Raw genomic sequence first — 23761 nt, forward strand, 5'->3', positions numbered from 1 at the left:
AATCTCGTAACAGAAGAAAACGGACCGTCATTGAAATCTCGTGACTGAACAAAACTGTCCATCACTGAAATCTTGTAACCATATAATACAGGCGTTTTTGAAATCTCATAACAGAACAAAACCGACTGACACTGAAAACAAACCATCACTGAGAAACACAAAACAAAGTGGTATTGAAATCGTACAATGGAAAAAATGTCTGTTATTGAAATCTCATAAAAGGAGCATAATCAACTGTCGTTGAGATCCTGCAAAAGAACAAAACCGTTTGTCATTGAGATTTCGTAATGAAACAAAACTGACTGCGTTTCTATTATCGTAACAGAAGAGCACCGACCGTCACAGAAATCTCGTAACCGAATAATACAGACATCATTGAAATCTCGTAAAAGAATAAAACTGACCATCATTGAAATCTCTTAACAGAACAAGACCAACTGACAATGAAAATCGACTGTCATTGAGATCTTGTAAAGAAACAAAACTGACTGCATTTCAATTCTCGTAACAGAAGAAAACCAACCGTCATTGCAATCTCGTAACCGAAAAATACAGCCGTCTTTGAAATCTTGTAACAGCACAAAATCGATTAACACTGAAAACCGACTATCACTGAAATCTCTTAATCGAATAAGACCAACTGTCATTGAAATCTCGTAACTGAACAAAACAGACCGTCACTGAAATCTCATGATGGAACAAAACAGACGTCATTCAAATCTCGTAATCGAATAAAACTGACCATCATTGAAATCTTGTAACCGAATAATACAGGCGTCTTTGAAATCTCGTAAGAGAGTAAAACCCAACTGACACTGAAAACCAACCATCACTGAGAAACACAAAACAAAGTGTTATTAAAATCTCATAATGGAAAAAATGGCCATGATTGAAATCTTGTAAAAGGAACATAATCAACTGTCATTGAGATCTTGAAAAGGAACAAAACTGACTGCCTTTCAAATCTCGTAACTGACCAAAACCGACCGTCTCTGATATCTCATAACAGAACAAAACAAAACTGACCATCTCGTCTTAAAAATCTCAGAAATCAGAAAAATAAACGTACCATTGTCGAGATCTCATAATAAAACAAAACCGACCGTCACTGAAATCTCATAAAGAAACAAAACCGACTGTGACGAGCAGGGCGGGCGAGAGCCGTGAGGGAACGGCGCGAGGCTGGTGACGCGAGTGATAATGAGCGTCACCTGCCAGGCGTGCCGGCCTCGAGTCTCTCACGGAGGAGCTCCGGAGGCAAAAAAGGAGGAGCGACTACAGTGAAGGACGAGAGAGGACAAGGCCTGGACTTTATGTTCTGTTTTATTATGTTTGTGTGGCCGGCAGACGTCCGCGAGGGTCTGCCGGCATTACTTTCGTTTTGTTCTTTGTTTATTTTATATTAAAGTTTGGTTCAACGTTCGCCGGTTCCCGCCTCCTTCTTCCCACATCTACTGACCTTGTTACACCGACCTTCATTTAAATCTCTTAATAGAACAAAATCGACCATCACTCAAATATCATAATGGAACAAAGATGATAGTCATTGAAATCTCGTATCGGGGAAAAAAAAAACTGTCATTGAAATCTTCCAACCAAACTAAACCGACTGACACTGAAAATCGACTACATTTAAAATCTTGTAACGAAACAAAATCAACTATTATTGAAATCTCATAAAGGTTTGGATGTGATTGGTTATTATTGGATGATTGGTTCATGCGATAAATCCTGCCTCCTGTTTATGTGTGTGTTCTGTGTTCACAAATCAGTCTGAATGAACAAAATGGTGGCGTTAGTGGGAAGACTAAAAAAAAGTAAGGAGGCCTAAATAGCTCAGCCACTTAGATATCTCAAATTCAAACATGAAATGGCCTGAACAGTTTTTTTTAACAAGAAGTCAGCGTGGTGAAATTAAAGGTACATCTTTATACCTTGTACCTTGTACATCTTTCTGTCTGTGACCAGTGTTTAGTGAAATTGATGAAAATAAGCTGACTATTAAAAATAACAGCTGAACATCAGTTCACAAAAAAATTGTTTATATGAAATAACTATAAAAAAAATGCTTAAAACACTAACTTGATGAGATTTATATTTTAATAAATAGAACATTAATTACACTGTAAATGTGAAAATACAAAATAGAATTGTATTTGTTTTCTTTTTTTCCTTTTTGATGTTAAGTAATGTTTATTTAACCAGGAAAAATGTGTAACAGGGACATGAATTTACATTTGATTTATTTAAAAAAAAAAAAAACTGTGAGGACTTTGCCTCCTCATTTCAGAACACCACTGCACGCCAATATGAGTGTAAATAAATTATTTTTTAGTAATTATACTATTTTTAATCTTCGGATGTATTACTGAACTAAAATTCACTTGGCTCTGAAATAGAACCAATATAACAATTGCACTCCACCCACAGCAGTAGCTGGGCTTTTGCAGTGAAAGCCATTGATTCTTTCATGTGTTTATCTCAGTGCGAATCCCTTCACATCAGCTCTGGCTGGCTCTCTGATGTCCACGCCTCACATCAAAGACGGCCCCTCAGGAGCACTTTTCAGCCCACAACAGAGAACAACCCACCCTTCTAACACACTGGCCCTCCCCCAGTTTCTTCAGCATGGTCCTACAGCTTGGTATTCAGAAAGAGAAAGTTAATCACACTTCTCATGCCCTGAACCGGTCTTATACATAGTCATTATCTTTGCCTTAATGAAATTCAGAGCTCCCTTCCTCGATGGAGCGGCAAAGAAGCGGAGGAGTACCAGACAATAATGTCAAAGCTCTTTGTTGCATGGCAGGGACTGGAGGATGTGATACAAATTGCTCTCATAATTGTTGCCATCCAGAGAGTTAGAAAGTCACCTTGTTTTTCTTTTTTTAACAGTACCCGGTAATTATCAGGAAATAATAATAGGGCCGTCAGTGTCAAGACTTTTTTCCTGAACAAGTGCAATTGTGCGAGGACAACAAATTTGACTTTATTTGGCTCCTGATGCATGAATAAAGAACTGAGGGTTTTTTGTATTTATTGCAATCTGTTCTGAGCATTCCTACTCTCTAAACTTTAGACATCATTAAATCTGAACCCAGATCTCCCTGGGAGAAAGCAATCCAAAACAGGCTGACCTATTTTAATGTATTTGATGGAAAAGGCACTTGAACTATGAATTGTTGATGCTAGAAAAGAGAGGAGCGATTTCATTTGCACCACAACTGTCACTATTAGCATCCACATTAGTCACTAAATACCTTATGGCAATGATCTATCAAGTATTTGTGATTAGTTATATTTTACTGTTTTGTGTCTTGTTGACTCCATTTGTCCTTTTATGTAATTTTTAAAAAAGTACCTAGCTATATATAGCTGAAAGTATATATAAAACAATCATAAAAATAATCCAAATTAAGTCAAGTGAAAATGTATTCAGTGTTTCTCCACTATATCTTTGTGTCATTTCAGTTATTTAAGTACAGTGCTTCACTTAATTTTCCCCACTGCAATTTTTAGGATTCTCGCGATATTAAATATGCTGTTCTGCAGAGATTTTGTTATGGGGTGAAATCATAGAGAATAAATTCACAGTGAATGACGTGAACAGCTGGAGAGACAATAATTACATAAACAAAAGCAAATTAGCATGAATTCCTTTAGCTGGAATTCAGAGCGGGAAGCACACACTGTTCTTCCTCTATTTCATAAATATTGAAAACACCCTGAAATATTTAAACACACACGCATACAAGCACACAAATATATCTCTGGAATCTGACATTGGTTTCCATATAAAGAACAACTGAAAAGTCATCAGATCAAGAGAAATTGCATCACCCACTCTCTGAAGATTCCAAAATCTTCTCTTCATATGCAAATAAGCTCTCAGAATAAAATGAGCAAAGACATTTCAAGCAAAGATGGCTGATTATCTAAAAGTCATGGCTGCGGTTGTATTTTCACATCTATCAGGCATCCTTTGTGCTCTATCAGAATAAATTACATTCTTTCTAAGAGATTGAATGTTGATCTGTTTCAAGTGAGTCATTGTGCCTATAACAAAGCAATTGTAATCTTGTTTGAATCACTGAGCAATTTTGTATTTGTATTTCAGATTTGTATTCAAATTCTATTGGTACGGTAGCACCGATATATCGAAACACTCCAATCTTCAGTCTAAAAATGTTCAATATCCCTATTAAGTTATTTTTCATAATTAAATCATTTGAATGATTCCACCCTTGATGCAAATGAGTCACATGAACATTAGTAGATGGCACAGATATATTATTTGGTTCTGGGAATTTCACATAGCTAAAGGATATTTGTAGAAAATCACAGTGAAAGCCCTTTAATGTTCAGACATTTCTAGTCAGCAGCCAAACATTTAAACCTTGCATTAAATCTCCTCATAATGCTAATCATTAACATAATGTTAAATTGTAGCAAACCAATTAATATTTAATTGCTTATTAATTTGTCAGACATTGTTTTTCCACATTCTGACATGAATCTATTTAAAAGCATGACAGAGGACTGCCAATCTCCATCAAGAAACTGGTAAACAAGAATACAAATAAACAAAATTTACTCTTCTCTAAATAATTTCAGCTGTAAATATGTGAATATTAAACTATAATATTAAAATGTATGCCATTTTAAACTAAATAAACATTTTAATATGTGTACTGGATGTTTATGTAAATGTTTAGACATAATGCATAGAGTATGAATAACTATAAATAATTCATAAAATAAATTGAATGAATAAATAATACACTATATGCATTAAACTAAGAAAATCTGAGAAAATGTCATAGTACAAAGCACAATGCTAATAATGTGTGCAATTCAGGCTCCATGTTGTCTCTCGGGTTCTATGCTCTGTGAGTCATAGGATAGATCCAGAGCGAGGAGCATAGATCAGGCTCCCATTAAAACTAGGACGGTGTCTCTGTACATCCAACTAAGGAACAAATTTAATTAGCGGACTGTGAAGAGAAATCAACTCTCTCACTAGATTCATTATATACAACGCCATGCGTTCTGTGGCCTAGTTCTGCCTCGAGGCATAGGCTTTACTTAAGGTAAATTAGAGGAATTTGTTTGTTTGTTCCTCTTTTAATCTTAAAAAGGGTTAAGAAAATATTTTCCTGTGCTATGAAATTGTAATATTGTGGGGCTATGACTGAGCAGAGCTGAAGATGAGAACATGAGCTGCAGAGAGAAAGCAATTAATAATCTCTTCAGGAGACTGTGTCTGCATGACTGCACATACAAACTAATGGATTTCTTCTTCCTCTTTTTTTAATTTTGAAAAATCAATTCAGGTTATGCCCACGCGGTCAGCATTCCAGCTGCAGTGTCTGCATTTTTATGCTTTGTTTAGTCTTTAATATGACATGGACAAGTTTTTCTGTCTCTCATTGATTTTTTATCCCAAAGGAAATTCACAGTGCTGAGCGCTACAGTATTTTTGTTTCAATTGAAATTGTTGATATGAAAACCATTTATATAAATCTTCTTTTTTTTTTTCCTGGCAGGATGCTGCAATCTGTTGCTTTGTGACAAAATCACACCCAGTGGTGCTGTCATAATGATAGTCATCATGGCCTTGGCTCCGTCCATTACATTAAGAGGATTTTGCTGGCAATCGACAGACTGGTCACTAAAATGTCACTAGAACCAAAAAAATGCACATTTTCTGGTTCACAGTGAACCAGTGAAGATGAATGACCTCTATTGAAATGCTTTCCTGTATTATGGGTTATACATTAACACTAATAAAAGCTGTACAAAATGAATCATGTTATCACTGCGAAATACTGCTCACATTAGTGCCATATATTACTCTCATTTTATCCTATATTCTTTAAAGATATCACAATTCGATTTTGGTGATATAGGATGGATTCAGGTTAATTAGGACACTTTTTGCCATTGAGAAGACTTGAAAAAATGTGTCCCAATCTAGCTGAATTCACCCTATGTGTGATCAATAAATCTGCAAAATCATTAAAAACAACAATACCTATATTTTTGTCGATGTAGTATCTCATACAGACTGCGACAGAGCGATTTCTGTTCACACATTTAGTTAACTTTGAATAATAACGTGTAAATGTTTGTGATTACTAAAACGTGTTAGAGATAACATTGTTGTAAGGACAAAGCTAATCTTAAACTTTTCTTTAAAGGGATTTCACCACATTAAAAAAATCTGTCATCATTTACTCACCCTCATGACGTTCATTTCTATTGACAAATGTCTGTTTTTTTCCCCCTCACAACTGTTTACTCGTATACTGCCAATCACAGAGAGAAATGCTGCCCTCTTTTGGTGATGGGAATAATAGTGGCTTTATTTATGAATTTTAATATTTACCTTAAACACCTTTATGTAAACATTTATACTAAGCAATGTTCTAAACAGACACTAAGCAAAAAATACACATTTTCCTCTGTTGCAGTTTTGTTTATTTGATTTATTTCCAACTAAAAATTGATCATTTAGAAAACATAGGATACCCAGCAAGGACATGTCTTGGCACTTGTGTTGAATTTCTAATGCAATTTATGTGACATACTGAACAAAACCATATCTCATCTTTTAAGAAGTTAAAAAAAATTCAAAGTACTAAGCATATCTAAAAAAAAAAATGCTTTAGTAAACCTGAACTTATTTACATCCTCTGGATGAATGGTTCTATAATGTCAGTATATGCTATTTTAAGTGAAAATAGCATAGCACATATACCTTTACACATAAAAATACATATATATTTTTTATATAAGAAATATTAGAAGCCTGTTTCATTCATAATGCCTAGCATGAGTGGAATAAATAAACAGGATGTGAACAATTATTGCACTTTTGCAAAATAAACAATATGAATATGCTAAATTCTTCTAATCATCACACAAGCATCATAAACATTATACACAAATCTAAAAATATAATAATTTTACATATATATATATATATTAGTTGAGTTAATTTATTGGGGGTCAAAATGAGATGGTCTGATTTGGAAAGATGTTAAGCAGGACGGCAATATAAAATTAAATAATTGTTTTGTGTTTGTATTCACTGTGCTAGTATCCTGACACTCCTTGGTACAGCTACTGTTCAAGTATTGATAATCGGACACCATAATGTTGCAATATGCAGTTCTAATATAATTATGCTTGATTATGAGCAGACATATCAGAACTCATCATGTGTTGACTGGACAAGAGCAAAGAAATGTTAAAATGCTTAAATGTGCAAGTCTAAGAAAACAATTGTGCTAACCGAATCATTCAAACGATCTAGTAGTACACAAATAAACAATAACCTTATTCATATGCATTTGAACATGCAGACATTGTGATTATTATTTAGATATAGATACTATTCACCATTTCAGAGTGAGAAAACAAACAATAAAGTAAAACAATCAGTGAAGGTTTAGGACTTTCTGTGCTGCTGTTTTAGCTACTGAATATGAAGTGGGAACATTCAGACTGGTATATTACAGTTTTTCTCCATTGGTTTGGCTCATTTCTTGAAACAGAAATTACATTCTCAAAACAACATGGACAAACCACTTGGCAATTGTTCACAACAGAATTGAATTTCTCATCATTTCATCAAATTGCAAATGTCTAAGTACATGTCTCAATGTCTCAGTACATCTTTGCAAATGATTAAGTACAGGTAGCCCACATTTAGCACAATTTCCAAGTGAATAGATCTTGTTGATCTAAACTGATTGTTGATTCTCAGTCTAATGGTCGTTCGCTCCAAAACGTGTCAGCGTCATTTTGTTGTATAAGTCATCACATGCACAATAGTCTGTTCAATTGTCAAAATTAGTCAAGAACATAATACCATGAATAACATATATGAATCCTTGGAACATTTGATACATTTATTACAGCAATTGACAGTCAGGTGAAACTAGAACTTGACTAACGAAGGAAGCGAGGGGGCAATATAACTATGTGTGCTGCCATATCTGAGAATGGCATGGTCACTCACATCCCCAGACTTGGCCCATACAATACACAGAAGCTTCTCATCTTCTTGGACCGCCTTCATTTTGATTTGAACCGTGAAAATGAGAGAGGTCTCGTAGGGCCTCACCTAACACAATATGCCATTGTATGGTACAATGTGAATTTCCACCGTGGCCCGCTCACCTGGTATACTGCTCATCCAAGGATGGTTATGGTGTTCCTACCACCTTACTCTCAATCCTATTGAGGAGTTTTTCTCTGCTTGGATGTGGAGAGTGTAAAAGGATCGGGCTTAAGATCAGAGGTCCCTGCTCCAAGCAATGGACACTGCGTGTGAGGATATTACAGGAGATCATTGTAGGGGATGGTTGCGACATGCACACCGTTTCTTCCCTCGTTGCATTACATAGGAGAATATACGCTGTGATGTGGACGAGAATCTGTGGCCAGACAGACAGCAGCGTGTGGATGGCCAGGAGGGTGAGGACGATGTCCAGGAAAGGGAGGGTGAGGACAGCGACCAGTGAAGAACTGTTAGTTGTGAAACTCCAGCTTTATTTACAGCACTGTAGGCTGCATATCATTTTCATTGTTTTTTGTTTGTGTGTTTATATTACAGTATATTATGCTGTATACATTTTCTTTTTACTCTGATGTATGGAAGTTATTTTATGTGTGTGAATGATAACGGTTACAATTTCCTTGGCAGTATGCTTGCAATGTGTGATGTCAAACCTTGGAGGCTACTCTGACCCTAAAATCCTATTTCGTTTTTTCAGTTTTATACACAGTGCATGTCGCACCCATCCCCTACAATGATCTCCTGTAATATCCTCACACACAGCGTCCATTGCATGGAGCAGGGACCTCTGATCTTGAGCCCGATGCTCATACACTCTCCACCTGCAAGCAGAGAAAAAACTCCTCAATAGGATTGAGGAAAGGAGAGTAAGGTGGTAGGAACACCATGACCATCCTTGTATGAGTAGTGAACCAGGCCCTGATGAGCAGGCCACAGTGGAAATTCACATTGTCCCATACAATGACCCATTACAGTTTTAATGTATTATGCTGGCTAGACAAAAACAGTACAGTAACCATTGTCAATGAAGGACTGGGCTAAGACTGAAAGGTGGGCATGAGGGATATTTCAATGGTCCTCTGCCATAGTGACAAAACATCTAAACATTTTGACTTGCAGTGCTTACACAATGCCAAAGGGACGAAGCATTTTGGGGGCACTGACTGTTTCAATGAGAAGGAAATTTAGTTTTGACACATGAGTGAACTGTTTTGGGAGAGGTATGAGCTTTTGCAGGTGAACCATGGTGTTGTGCCGAACCATCCACATTATTTTGACAAAAGCACCAAGTGTGTTGAGAATGTCCGGTCTGTTTCAAGAAATGAGCCAAAGCAATTGAGAGGGATCTTTGCCATTTCTGTGGCACTGACTATTTATTTGGTAAAGGAATTTAGTTTTTAAACATGAGTTAACAGTTTTGGGAGAGATATGAGCTTTTGCAAGTGAGCTGTAGTGTTGTACTGAACTGTAAGACTGTTTTGCCAAATGATCTTAGAGTTTTGAGAATGTAATTTCTGTTTCAAAAAATGAGCCAAACCAATGGAGAAAAACTGTAAAATACTGCATGCTACACCATACTTCATACAGCTTTTTTTTTTTAAATATATAGTATGTGAAAAAATAAAAGTACAGTATCTTAGTACAGTATCTAAAAATATACTAGTATGCTAAAAAAACAAATATTGTTGCATGTTTTACATTAGAGAGATGTGTCTGGTTACAATCCCAGAAATAAATATGGTAATTTTGCAATGTTTAATATAACTTTGTGAGTAGTGCATACTGGTCAGATAATGCACAGTTTGGCAAATGTATAGCAAGTCATTTGAGTTCCCTGCTGAACAATCCAGAATTAACCAACATGGATTCTGTGTTGTTCCAGGCTGGTTTATGCTGGTTTGAGCTGGTATAGTGCTGGTCATGCTGTTCTCAAGCAAAACTTGTAGCTGGTCCACCAGCTGGGGACCAACATGCAAAACATTTCTAATGCTGGAGACCACTGACCAGCAATGCTGGATTTTTCAGCAAGGTATTCAATGCAAACAGAAAAAAAAACTTTAGTAAACAATGCATAACCTTCTGTTTTCCTAGTAGGAGTAGCTTAATAAGGTAGTTTGCCATTGTGAACATACCTACCCAATGTGCTAAAGCCGAGGATAGTCACTTAGTTGCATTACTGTATAAACTCAGAGCTGTGAGTCTGCTCCCAGTGTGTTCAGATCTTCTCGGGTATATTTCTCTCCCCCTGAGCGGAAGCCTGCCGAGATCTCGTCAAATGTTCGGCCTTTGGTCTCAGGAACTTTGAAGTAGGTGAAGACGAAGAATATCAGCAGGAGGACAGTGAAGATTATGAAAACATACGGGCCTGTCAGTTCCTATAAAGGGAACAAACAGTGAGTATTTGAACACACATGAGAACGACAAGAAAAGAAAAAATATTTCTGTGTTCGTGTTTCCATACCGCAACATACTGGAAGCACATTCCCACTAAGAAGTTGGCAAACCAGTTGGAGAAACCAGCGACAGCGATGGCAGAGGGCCTGGGGCCTTGACTGAAGAGTTCTGCCACAATGAACCATGGGATTGGGCCTGGTCCGATCTCGAAAAATGCCACAAAACTGAAGATCGCTACAATGCTGATGTACGACATCCATTTCACTTGTTCCTGGGAAGGATGATCAGTGAATTAACGCCAATAAATATTACTGTTTACACCCAAAACAGTAACAGAAATATAGTATATCAGTGTGACCATATACATACTGTTAGCGCCATAGCTATGGTCATGAGAACAGAAGACACAGCCATTCCCATCAGCCCAATAAGATGTAGTGATCTTCGGCCAGCTCGCTCTACTATGAACAGCTAAATCAGAGGGGGATGGAAGCATTTTCAACCAAAACACTATCACAGGTATAAAAAAAATAATAAAAAATTCTTACTCTTACTAACTTACCGACACAACTGTGAATGCTGTGTTCACAACTCCAGCACCAATGGTGGCATAGACCGGCTCAGACACCCCTGCTTTTTCAAATATATCAGTAGAGTAATAAAAAACCTGAAAAACACAATTATATTCAAATTGCAAATCACTGTTTATAAAATGGCAGCTACAGATGTACTCAAACAGAATATGTATTTTGCCACTGTATTTTAGAATTGTAAACAGTACAATATTATTTGTATCACTGAATGCTATTATGTTCTTATGTTGTGAAGCCTGTTTTATTCTTGCCCTAAAAGTAAAGAAAAGGTGGTTTACTTTGCATAGGACTGTGAGTACAGTGGTTCAATATTAATATTATAAAGCGACGAGAATATTTTTGATGCGGCAAAAGTTGACTGATTTCAAAACAGTGCTTCAGAAAGCATCGGAGCATAAGTGAATCAGTGTATCGAATCATGAATCGGATCGCGGGTCAAACCGCCAAACTGCTGAAATCACGTGACTTTGGCGCTCCGAACTGCAGATTCGATACACAGATTCACTGTGCTCCGATGCTTCCTGAAGCATTGTTTTGAAATCGGCCATCACTAAATAAGTCGTTTTTGTTTTTTTTGTTTTTTTGGAGCACCAAAAATATTCTCGTCGCTTTATATTATTAATATTGAACCACTGTACTCACATGAACTGATTTAGATGTGTTTTAGTACCTTTATGGATCTTGACAGAGGAAGTGACATTGCTCCCTGTGTACGTTAGGCCTCACGGAGCCATCGGATTTAAACTAAAATATCTTAATTTGTGTTCCGAAGATTAACGAAGGTCTTACGGGTGTGAAACGACATGATGGTAAGTAATAAATGACAGAATTTTCATTTTTGGGTGCACCAATGGCCAACTAACCAGCTGTGTAATATATTATTATTTATTTATTAATATTATTTGGAACAAATTAGCTAAAGATGAACAAATAAACATCTCACAAACAAGTTTAAGTAATTTTCAATAAATTTTCCATAAAGTTTGACACGGGCTTTATCCAACTTCTGGAGATTAAACCTTAAAACCCTTAATACATAACTATCCCTTAAATATATATTTAAGTTTGCCCTCATGTTATTCCAAACCTCTAAGTCTTTGGCTATGAATTGAGTGGTTTAATCCAAGTCTTGTGAAGAGACACAATCATTTTATATGATGAACAGATTTAATAACCCTCTTTAATAGTTCTAATATATATTAATGAATAACAATAATATTAATAAAAAATATATAAATATAAATAAATGCATGTTTTAAATGAGGTTTTATTGTTTTATTTACCTTTAAATCATAATAAAAAAAGAAATACCTCGTATCTCTAAAACAACAAGCAACTGAATTGATGGAAAGGTGGATGGATGGATTGACAGATAAATAATGGATAAAGAAATAAACAGAAAAACGTACAGCATTGATACCAGAGAGCTGCTGGGAGAGCTGCAGCATGATGGCAATGAAGATGGGCTGGCGGTAGAGCGATGAGCGGAACAACTCAGGGATGGTGACCTTCTTCTCCCTCATCATCTGTCTGCTCTCCTCCCTCATCTCCTGCATGCCTGCATCCACATCATCAGTGCCACGCAGCTTCTTCAGCACTGTGGAGATGAGTTAGTTAGGCTGACTGCAAAAACATCTAGTAAACATCTTAAAGGTGACCTGTTATGCAAAATTCACTTTTGTGTGTGTAAACAACCACAGTGTGTGTAAACAACCAGCCAATAACGGCAAAAAAATCCACCCACTTCTTTTTCATAATCCCCATAAATCAGAAGCAGTGTCTGAAAATACGCTGTTCCAGATTTCCTCTTAAAGTAGGAACAAGCCCCACCCATGACTGGTGACAATCTGATCTATTAGCATAGATCCCGCCCTGAGTGAGCCGCACATAGTCCGCCATATTTATATCCTCGCTATAGCACCTATTGATATCATGTCTGCGCCACATAAACATTACTAGTTTGTTATGTTCTGTTTTTGGCTGTACCAATAAACATAAGAGTCTCCATAGACTACCGGCATCTGAGCCACTGAGGACGCAGTGGATGAATTTTATTTATGAAGGAAATATGCTGAAGGAATGAGGTAAAGTCTTATATGTTTGTGCAAATAATTTTTACGCTGGACTACTTCGCAAACGAGGGTCAGTTAGTTCAATGCTGGATTTGCACAAAAGTTGATTCTGAAAGATGGGTTGATACCAACATCCTACTACAGTTCCCACAAGAGCTCCTGTACAACAATTTATAGATGATCATTAGGGAACATGCTAATCTATAAGCTGAATAAAGTTAACTCCACAACTACATAAATTCATCAACTAACCATTCAGTTCGAACACCAGCTGAACACAGCTACTGACAATTTCTGACATTTTGGCTGCGTGAGATTCTCCAGTTTTGTTGTTGCTGGAGTATCTGAAGCACGAGCTGTAAAGGCTCTGCCCTCTTCTGGAAAAGAGGCCGGAAGCAGCAGCTCATTTGCATTTAAAGGTGCACATATGAAAACGGCATGTTTTTGCTCACACCCAAATAGGGACAAATTGGACATGCTATATTAAATCTGTGGGGTATTTTGCTGAAACTTCACTTCAGACACATTCTGGGGACACCTGAGACTTAAAAGGGGTGTAACAGATCCCCTTTAATTGGTGCCTAAAAAACTCACCACTCTTGGCCTTGGCCTCCTCATTCTGGTTGATGAGGAGGTAGCGTGGGCTCTCGGGGCAAAAGGGCAACAGGGCACACTGGAGTAAGGCTGGGATGAAAGTAAAGCCAAGTAGGAAGGGCCACATTGTTGAGGTCCCCATGATTTCTTTAATACCAAAGATCTATAGAAAAAAAAAGAACAAAGAGATCCAATCTAAACAATCAGAAAGGCTTAATGATTGCTAAAGGTGGCCTCAAAACAAAGAAAACACTTTGATTAACCTGTGCCATGAGGATGCCAATGACAATGCCAAGCTGATGAAGTGTACCCAGTGCCCCACGTAATTCAGTTGGGGCGATTTCTCCTACATACATTGGTACAAAGCCAGTGGACAGGCCAGAGTAAAGGCCAACAATGAAGCGTCCAATAATAAGCATCTCCCAGGATTCAGCCAGCTTGGAAAAGCCCATTAAAGCAGCAGATATGAAGGCCAAAACATTAACCATGAGCATTGAGTTCCTCCTGTTAAAAGATTTGAAAGGGAAAGTTTAAAGACACACAAATCCAGAATACAAGTGGAGTGTTTGTAAAGTTCTGCATGGATAGTGAAATTACCTGCCAAAGCGGTTTACAAAGAGGCCCACTGAGAAGGAGCCGAAAATGCCACCTACAGAGAAAATGGCCACTGATACGGACCAGAGCGTAGTTAAAGTGGTTGATGGTATGTTTTCTGAATACCTGCCATACCATGTCTCATTGATGAAGTTCTCAATAATCTACAAGAGAGAAAAAAAATATACTCCTTGGGTATGAGAATCATTAGAGAAAGTGTTCATTTAATATCTAAATGCAAAATTTTCTTAAAAAAAAAAAAAAAAAAGGTGTTTACAAATAATTTATGATTTCATGACTTTGCAACTTCAGTCAAGTCATTTGCTCCAGCAGTTCCACATTGCAGTCAGCAGAGGGAGCAGTGTTACTCAGAACAGACTGCATAAGAAGCTGCTTAATTAAGCTTGACCAATCATCAAACATTAACAAGCCATGGTGTTTTATTGTGACTTAAAGGTGCTAAAGAGGATCTTTTCGTCGACTGAGAAACCAAAGACTGTTACTGAGTTTTTGAAATGAGCGCATGCGTAAGAACACCCCCCCTCCTTTTGAGGGAAGGCCTCCCAAAACTCGTGCCACGAGTATTGGAACACGAGTGTTTACCACCGGCATTCGCTGTGTCGTGTTAGTTGATTCATTATGTCGGACTCACCGCAGGTAACTCATAATCTGCAGTTGTTACTGTCTCCTGACAAAAAAATTGCATGCGGCGCCTGTGGAGTGTGGAAAGTTACTGGAGCGCGCAGCCGAGCTCGTCTCTCACAAGGAACGTCATGGCAGTGATTGACAAGCCAGAAGGCCAATCCGCACACGTCTCTCACAAGAAATGTCACGGCAGTGATTGACAAGCCAGAGGGCCAATCTTTTACGCGATTGGCTGATGTTTTTAAGGCCCTACCTTGTGCACAGATGATGTATATTAATATTATTCCTTTCAGTGCACCTAATAAATAGCCTTTTACAGAGTCCTGCAACGGGTCGGGTATCCGCGGGTACCCGCATAAAAGTGGGTAAAACGGGTGGATTGTGACATTCCTAAAATTCACGGGCGGGGATGCGGGCGGATAATTAACTCCTTGCGGGCGGGTAGTAGCGCGGATGAAAAATATGCGCAATATTTGTATGTCTAAATTACCATTATAGGCAACGATATGACATTTGACCCATCACGTCACCACCACTGCGACAGTGCGACTGTTGATGCTTCTCATAGCCTAGTTGGAGCAAGCGTTGCATCTCTATGTTTTCTCTGCTGATGCGGTCATGATGAGTTCATGTACCGGCTAACATGTAAGGGTTGCGCTGCCAATAAAGCACCTAAAAGCTGTCACAAAGAACCGGCAAAAAATTAATGATTATGATTATGTATATAGCAAGGAGACATTTTAATTGTTTATTAATAAACATTTCTGTGTCAGTGGCTGCAAAGATGAAGTTGAAGATGCTAGTGAAATGCACATTTCATCGAATTACATAAGCAGAGCAGTCTGTTTTCTTTCATTTTGAATTGCTGTTTAAAAGTAGACATTCCAATAAAGATATATTCCTCAGGTCTGTGAGGCAAGTAGGCTACCTTATACGCTGAGTTTTACTTCATTTATGATACGAGCTCCAGTTCTCCCCGGCGCCTCCGTGTCGTTATCATCTGTTGTCTCCTATATTTACTTCCTATTTATTAAATACAGGCAATTGGTTGATGAAATATTGATTAAAATTAAGATACAATTAATACAAAACGAAATTAACTTTTAAGAAATTGTTAAAAGTTAAGAATAAAGCACTTTAAATTGGAATGATTTTAGCATGTGTGATTTATCGCGGGCACGGGTCGGGTAACGGGCCAAATACTAACGGGTCTGGGCGGGTGCGGATTTAATTTTGATATTATCACGGGTGACGGGTCGGATCTGGTGCTGAACTTTGCGGGTACGGGCGGGGGCGGGTATCCAAAAATGGACCCGTGCAGGACTCTGGCCTTTTATCAGTTAGTAAAGACAATTTCAAGTAATATTGCAAAAATGTATAAAACAAAACATCCTATTTAGCACCTTTAACAATTTTTCCTCAATAAATAAAAACAAGAAAGAATTGAAAAATTTAAAGAAAAACTATTCACTAATAATGCTGAACATGTACACTACCCTTCAAAAGTTTAGGGTCATTAAGATTTTTTTAGAAAGAACTATTTAGCAAGGATGTATTAAATTGACCAAAAGTGACAATAAAACAAAAGTTAAGCAGCACACCTTTTTCAACATTGATTTTTAAAGGATTTCTAAAGGATTATGTGACACTGAAATTGGAGTAATGGCTGCTAAAAATTCAGCTATGTCATGACATGAATACATACAAAATATATACAATAAAAAAGTTAACTTAAACTGTAATAATATCTCATAACTGCTTTAATGTTTTTTTGATCAAATAATTGGAGCCTTGGTGAGCATGCAAGTTCTTTAAAAAACATTTTAAAAATTCTTACTTACCCCAAACTTTTGAATGGTCAGCAAATGCTCACCAACAATTTACCAATAATCTTAAGGTCCCCGGCAAAGTAATGATGACATCCTTACCGGCTCCTTGACTTTTGACTTTCTCTCTTTATCCCGTTAAAAGACTAATGTAACCTATGGCACATGACTTACACTCTCTAAATAGAGTTCTCTCAAGTATGTGGGATTTTTCCAGTACCCTAAGCTGACATGACCCATAAAGAGGTCATTTATTCATTCATTATTCATGGTGCAAAAATTTAAAATATTTGTTGCATAGTACAGGCAAATCTAATACATTTTTTATGACTTCATGAGCATAACAATACAATGGGAATCTATTTGCCCCATTTTGTACTTTACCTTTTATGGACAGTAAAAAAGGCATCAGACTGCCATTATAAGAATCTCATCTGAAGAGTTTCAGCAGTACTTGTCTATTATTAGATGCTCTGCACGTGTGAATCAGCATATTTTAATAGCCTATTCTAGAAGGCTATTCAAATTAAAACAGCATATAGTTTACAGCTAATCTAAAATGAAATGCATTACATAATGACACTAACACAAACATCAACAATACAAAAAAAATATAGAGAAAAAATAATCCTATAGCAGTTTATCAAATGGATATATGCAGATATATACAGTAAGTGCTTATAGGACAATTCATGTGTCATGTCTGTAGATACATGTCTAAGTGTTCACCTTCTGAGGGGCATTGATGACACCTGTGTTGTAGCCAAACTGCAAGGAGCCAATCACAGCGGTCCCAACAGCCAGCATCAGATTAAGCGTTAGCTGCTGTAAGGGAAGAGAAACAACATTTGAGTTAAACTATGAAGCAATATTTTAATATATTAACATATAACTGAATCATTCTGATAAAACCTTTTATAGAACAATATAGAGAATAATGCTGGTTAAGGCAAAATCTGAAAGTCCAATGTGGCAAATAATTGCTGATAAATAAATGTAATAATATGCTACGTGAAATATTACTAATAGACTTTGTCAGCTTGATTAGACATTTTATGCAGGGGAGTTGAAAGGTGTACACTTTCTATGGAGTTTTTCACTCAGTATCTAATACAATAGTCAGTTACACTTTATTTTACAGTACATGTACTTACAGTATACTTACCCAAGAAAGTACCGGTAATATAAGGTAACTACATGGGTTAAGGTTAGGCTTTGCTTTAGGTTTAAAGGGGGAAAAAACATGATCTGTTGCAATGTTTTGAAGTTGTTTTTTTAAACCACCTATGAACAATGGTTCAATTTATTCCACATAACTGTGACTATAATTAACATGTAAGATGCTGAATGAGGGAAACCCTGTTGATTATCAAGTATGATCCTATTACAGATCTGGCAGCACCTGAACCAACTCACGCACACATACTCCAGCCTCTTATTCCAATCCACTCAAACAGCCACAGGGTTTTACATAACACGCTCAACAGGCCTTTAAAGACAAAAACTTTATCTTGAGCACTAGCACATAGAGTCAGATTAACTATACAAAACACTGTAACTCTGACATGTGATTTTATGCATGCTCTTTCTAAGCATTCTTATATCACTAATCTATGTTCAGAGCCATGATTGATCTCATCTAGAGCAAAACTCTTAGATTTGTGTACTAAATCAGCTAAATATGTCATTCATACATTATGAAAACATCCATTCTATTGACATTACTGGAAAAATGTTTGTTCATCATAACTATCAGAGAACCTTGCCAGAACGTTTCCCCGTTAGCTGAGAAAAAGCCAAACCCACAAACTAGCTTATAAATTTTGAGAATAACCTAAATATTATTCTGGGAATCCAAACGTCTGCCCATCAACACAGTTATTCTCAAGCGTAAGAAGGTTACATCACTAGCCTTTTAATAGTGTTTTAATCTGGAGTCCTGCTCACTGCAAACATAGAAGTTAACTGTTGTGGTAGGTTCACGGTGGGCCAGGTGCGCCCCCTGCCTGCCATGCTCTGTACTGCTCTGACTCAAACATGTGTTTACACGTAAACCTTATTAAATATTATATATCCACAGGTTAATACATGCAGTTTATTGCAGCTATCGTAAAAAATGCGCAAAACAAATCAATTATTCTGCATTTTTATGCATATTTACTGGTTAACGTAGACCTCAGGTACTTAGGAAAAGCTTAACATTCCAGATTAAATGAACATACAGAAAAAATAATAACCAATACAATGTCCACTGAGCCACTGAAGCAAAGGGGTTTAGACTTAAAAGGTTTCCTTTTTCCTTAAGTCTTGCTCAATAATAAGAGCACTGCTCTCTAATTAACACACAATTATAAAAATAAACCAAATTTCATGGTTCTACAAAAATTAGTCAGTTATAAATAACATGCATATCCATTAATCAAGTGCAAAGTAGTGACAGCTTTTGTATATTTTTTTTCTGAGATTGTATGAAATAAGGGAATTAAAATATGCTATATATTACAAATTAATTTGACTGTAAATTTCAACATGCCAAACTTCCTAATGGACCTTCTAGCTCTAAAAGCAGGTGTCTAATGAAAGAGACAAGTGTCTCAAAATAGCAGATTTTCTCTTATTTTGTAAATATGCTGTAAATACTAATAATGCAAAGCATTGTGTCTATTTTTCCTAAGTGGCCTTAACTAACCCTGCAGCTGTCCTTTTCAGAAGAGGATGTGATCACCTTAATGTTTAGCTTTCTTCTTTCATCACTTTACTTCCTGACGAACAACATAAATCAAATTTATGTCAATGTAAAACAAAGAGTTGATGTAATGAATCTGATTCTCCTCTAAACATCTCAGTAATGCTGTGGTCATTAGAAGGTTTTACCACATATTTTCAATACTTTAGGATTTAGACCTCATGACATGAGACCTTTGTTACTGGAGACAAAAATAGGGTTTGGGCAAAAGAAAGAAACATGGTTCAGTACAATATAAACCTTAACTCAAAAATAGAAATAAGAGTTTGGTTCGTCAAAATGAAGTGTGCTTTCATATTAGAGTCACTCTAAATGTTTGTTTTAAGGCACTGAAACAGATAAAACATCTAGTTCCTCGGGCTTTACTGGCAAACTTTCGAAACGGTAGGCTATATGACAAAATTAGGTAAAGCACAACATTTTTAATTAAAAGTATACCGTTAAATTATGACTATTCTAGATTCATAAGGCAGGCAATATTACCTTACCTTTTTATCAGACTCCATAGTGGCGGCTTAAAACAAGTTTTTAAAATATTTTAGACTATTATTTTCTTCTTTTCGTTGTGGTGGAAAACCGCAGTCCTAAAATCCACTTAAAAAAGCATATTACATTCGGCGCGAAAAATATCATTTAATATCCACATATTAATATCCCATTTGTCATTTTGAAAGAAGCATATATTAGTCGATCTGATATTGTCATTTAGTCTGTCAGGTGCGTTCAGAGAACTGCCATCAGTGCTGTAAAGCGCTTAATATAAATTCTCGAACGCAGGCTCTGATTGGCTGTTGCTTGGTTACCGCTGACCGTGTGGCGATGTGTACACAAGCTTGTATGGAAATGGGCGCCCCGATTGGCTGCACGTATTCAATGGAGTGACGTAAATGCGTCGACTTTTCGTTGTAATCTGGACAATCCTGAGAGCGTGTTTCTAGATTTGCTGCAAGATTGAACACTTGTCTTATCCATATTAAAATGCATATAAAAAAGAGAAAATGGTAGAATCTTAGTCAGACTATAGTTATGACTTGAGCATCCACATGATAAATGTTTTAACGTAATAGGCCTATATATAGGCTATATTGAACAATCAATGGCAAGAAATTACTTATCTTGATGTTGACAAAATGGAAAAGCTTCATTTTTATATCAATTATATCCATTTTTTTTAAATCATGGCCAAACTTATTTTGATCTGACCTTTTGTCAGAGAGAAATATTCAGCTTTCTGTAATAAAAATTAAATAATTATATATTTCAATTCATGAATAGGTTTGATAATCTGGTAGTGCTGGTACTTTGTCATTGTTATTTTATCCTGACACCATATCCTTATCCTTTGTTCATCACAGTAGGAAAGAGTCCGGCAAAATTCTATGCAAAAAAAAAAAAACCTTCTCTTTCATTGTTTTATAATAGGAAAGGATTTTTTCCTCAAAAATAAAGGAAAGTTTCTGTTGACTTTGGTTCCTCAGGATTACATAAATGCTCTTTGATAGGCATTGTACACAATAACAAACGATGGATCAAAGACAGGGTGGGATGTTTGGTGGGTGTCTGTAGGTTGGTATTGTTCAGTAAATCAAAGATATGTCTATGCCATGGCTTATTCATTCCCTCAAATGTCATTTTCTTTTGTAAATTGTAAGCAATTTGTCCAGACTGATTGTTTACAATTAGGAGAAAATAAATCAGTGATTCTAAGATTCATTTAATACAGAAGAAAGTCATGGTCCACACATGACAGAGCTGGTGAGAGTTTGAATCAGCTGTACTGTCTGCAGGCCATTCGTACTTATCTCTAGTCTATTTCTGAATAGGAGACTTATCAATGAAAGCATTATTGTTTGCATGGCTATAATTGCCAACACCTCTGACTTGACAGCAGTGAATCTGTGAAGGATGAAATTAAAAGGTCATCCATTCATAAATGCAAAGGGTTTCAAACAGGTTCCACTTGAGTTCTTCAAACTATTGCAGAATTCAAATACATGGTTCTAACTCTATAATGCTGTGCATTTACCAAAAGAAGACCTCAAATGCATTACATAATTTATGATAAAAAGTAAAAATAAATACAGTGCTATTAATATCAACCTGACTACATAAGGTTACACACCAACAAAAGTCATTTTTAGAGGGTCAGGTCAGGAAGAATTAAGGTCTTAAGGTAACAGTTACAGTGTAGTGTTAATGGTCGCCGTGACATTTTCCTGTGAAGGATGAGTTAAGGACATGACATCATGTGACCTCTTGAGCTTTAACATGGCCAGTGCACCAATCTCTCTGATTCACCTTCACATGACTGGACATTTAATCCTGTCTCAGCTTTATGAGTGTTCATTTGCACGAGTTTCTCACCTGAGCACAACAATCGCAATAGCATTGTCCAATCATATGACTGTCTCACGTTTGAGTTTGGCTTTAAAACAATTAAATACTACAAAACAGCAAGTAGGCTAAATCGGATTTAAGAGACTTTATAGGGCTTTTCACGCTATGCTTAACCCAAGGTAATTTTTTTTTTTTTAATTTAGGTTGCTAGGCAGGCAAGCCTCTGTTTTGGATTCCTCTATGACAGGCCTTCATTTTACCTCATGGAGGATCCAGAGATGCTCTTTCTGACAAATCGGACATGACATTTCATTAGACCGCAGTGGGCAGCCTGATGAGCAAGGCCACAATGCCAGCATCTATTGGTTGGAATTTTAGGGAACTGACTGAATGCATGCTCCAAGTTCTGACAGTAAGAGCAATATACAGTGGGCCTACTCTTAGTTTTATCATAAACCTTGACAGGTTCCCAAAACCAATCAGTACAGTGGCAGTGGTTCGGCATGACTGATGAGCTACCCGTGACTCTTGTGGGGGCAGTTGTGGCCTAATGGTTATAGAGTCAGACTTGTAAGCCGAAGCTGAGGGTTCAAGTCTCAGTACCGGCAGGAAATGTAGGACATTTGAATGAACGGCGCTCTCTTCCACTCTCATTACCCATAACTGAGGTGCCCTTGAGCAAGGCACATAACCCCCCAATGGCTGCTCGCTGCTCCGGGTGTGTGTTCAGTGTTTGTGTGCCCACTTGGATGGGTGAAAGGTAATACTTGGCTAAACACAAGTATTACATTTGTAAGTATTACGTTCCCATTACATTCAGAGACCGTCACAATGTGGAGTTTTTTTTAAGGGTTGGGGGATGTTATTTACTATTACAATAGGACGTTCAGTTAACTTCCCAAATGTCTTCTTTGTAACGTTCTTATGTGACCAAATTGGAATGTCTCCCTAAAGTCATATAAGTAACCTTGAACTGCAGCACTTTCATTACCAAAGGAGGACATTTTAGGAACGTCCTGAATGTTCTGTAAAGGTTCAGAATTTTCACTTTTTTTTTTTTTTTTTGGTTTTGGGTCAGTCAGTTCACAAAGTTCAAACGAAGACAGTCATTGTCTGAGAAAGGCTTGACCAATCTGATCAAGCAAGCGTCAACACTACCCTCCCTTTGTGTCCTCATCTCGGTCATTTTCATTATGCGCACTGGCACTGTCATTGAGGCTCATGGCACTCAATGAAAGACCACCTTCTTGTGGATTAAATGGAAACTTTTACACTAACAATGATGGAACATTATGACTCAGGCTAATGGAGAGGCCCATTCCAACTATATTGGCGAGGAGCCTTGTGTTCCCCCATGGGTAGTGCTGTACTCTCTTTTTCAAGTGGTCCAATTAGAGACATGTCCTGTCTGCTCTTAGAAATCTGGGAAAAAAATCAGATAATGAGCTCTTTACAAAGCATTCACTCAGAGCTTGTGGACAACAAAGCACCAAAAGCCCCTGTTCAATAGGCAGAAATCCCACTTCTGCCACAACTTTGTATATCTGTCTTGGTGGCCTGGATCAGCTTAGGGCCTAATAGTAAGTCTAAAATGAAAGTGCTTCTTGTGTTGGACTTTAAACTGAAGGATTTGGATTAGGGTTAAAAAATCATTAATCCTTTTGAATATAGGATTACAGTAAATATCATATTAGTAGTCTTATAAATGAACTGCATCATGCACCAAAAGTTGTAACTAAACACAGTTTTAATAAAGTAATCTATTAATGGAGTTTTATATGTAAGTATATATGAAAATAAACTACCAAGTGCATCAAAAAGTAAAATAAATAATGTCAAAGATATTGTACAATTTTAGCAATGTTTCAGATGCA

At 36.9% G+C, this 23761-nt stretch overlaps 1 protein-coding gene across 2 annotated transcripts in view; it reads right to left on the reverse strand.

The window, feature by feature from the left end:
• Positions 1-8347: 8347 nt before the first annotated feature.
• The window catches only part of slc2a1a (solute carrier family 2 member 1a), a 30712-nt gene continuing 15298 nt past the window's right edge, over positions 8348-23761 (reverse strand). The window contains exons 1-10 of one of the 2 annotated variants that reach the window (XM_067371070.1): positions 20039-20261; positions 17534-17629; positions 14337-14497; positions 14003-14243; positions 13740-13902; positions 12483-12670; positions 11043-11147; positions 10850-10951; positions 10548-10751; positions 8348-10461 (exon numbers count right to left, since the gene is read on the reverse strand). In XM_067371070.1, coding sequence (XP_067227171.1) covers positions 10273-10461; positions 10548-10751; positions 10850-10951; positions 11043-11147; positions 12483-12670; positions 13740-13902; positions 14003-14243; positions 14337-14497; positions 17534-17629; positions 20039-20056 — 1467 coding nt within the window. In that variant the 5' untranslated portion in view covers positions 20057-20261 and the 3' untranslated portion in view covers positions 8348-10272. Of the gene's footprint in view, positions 10462-10547; positions 10752-10849; positions 10952-11042; positions 11148-12482; positions 12671-13739; positions 13903-14002; positions 14244-14336; positions 14498-17533; positions 17630-20038; positions 20262-23761 lie in introns of those variants that run through there. The other variant, XM_067371069.1, reaches the window with a different exon arrangement.

The sequence above is a fragment of the Chanodichthys erythropterus genome, chromosome 20 (genome assembly GCF_024489055.1).
Source record: "Chanodichthys erythropterus isolate Z2021 chromosome 20, ASM2448905v1, whole genome shotgun sequence".
In the NCBI taxonomy this organism is placed as follows: Eukaryota; Metazoa; Chordata; class Actinopteri; order Cypriniformes; family Xenocyprididae; genus Chanodichthys; species Chanodichthys erythropterus.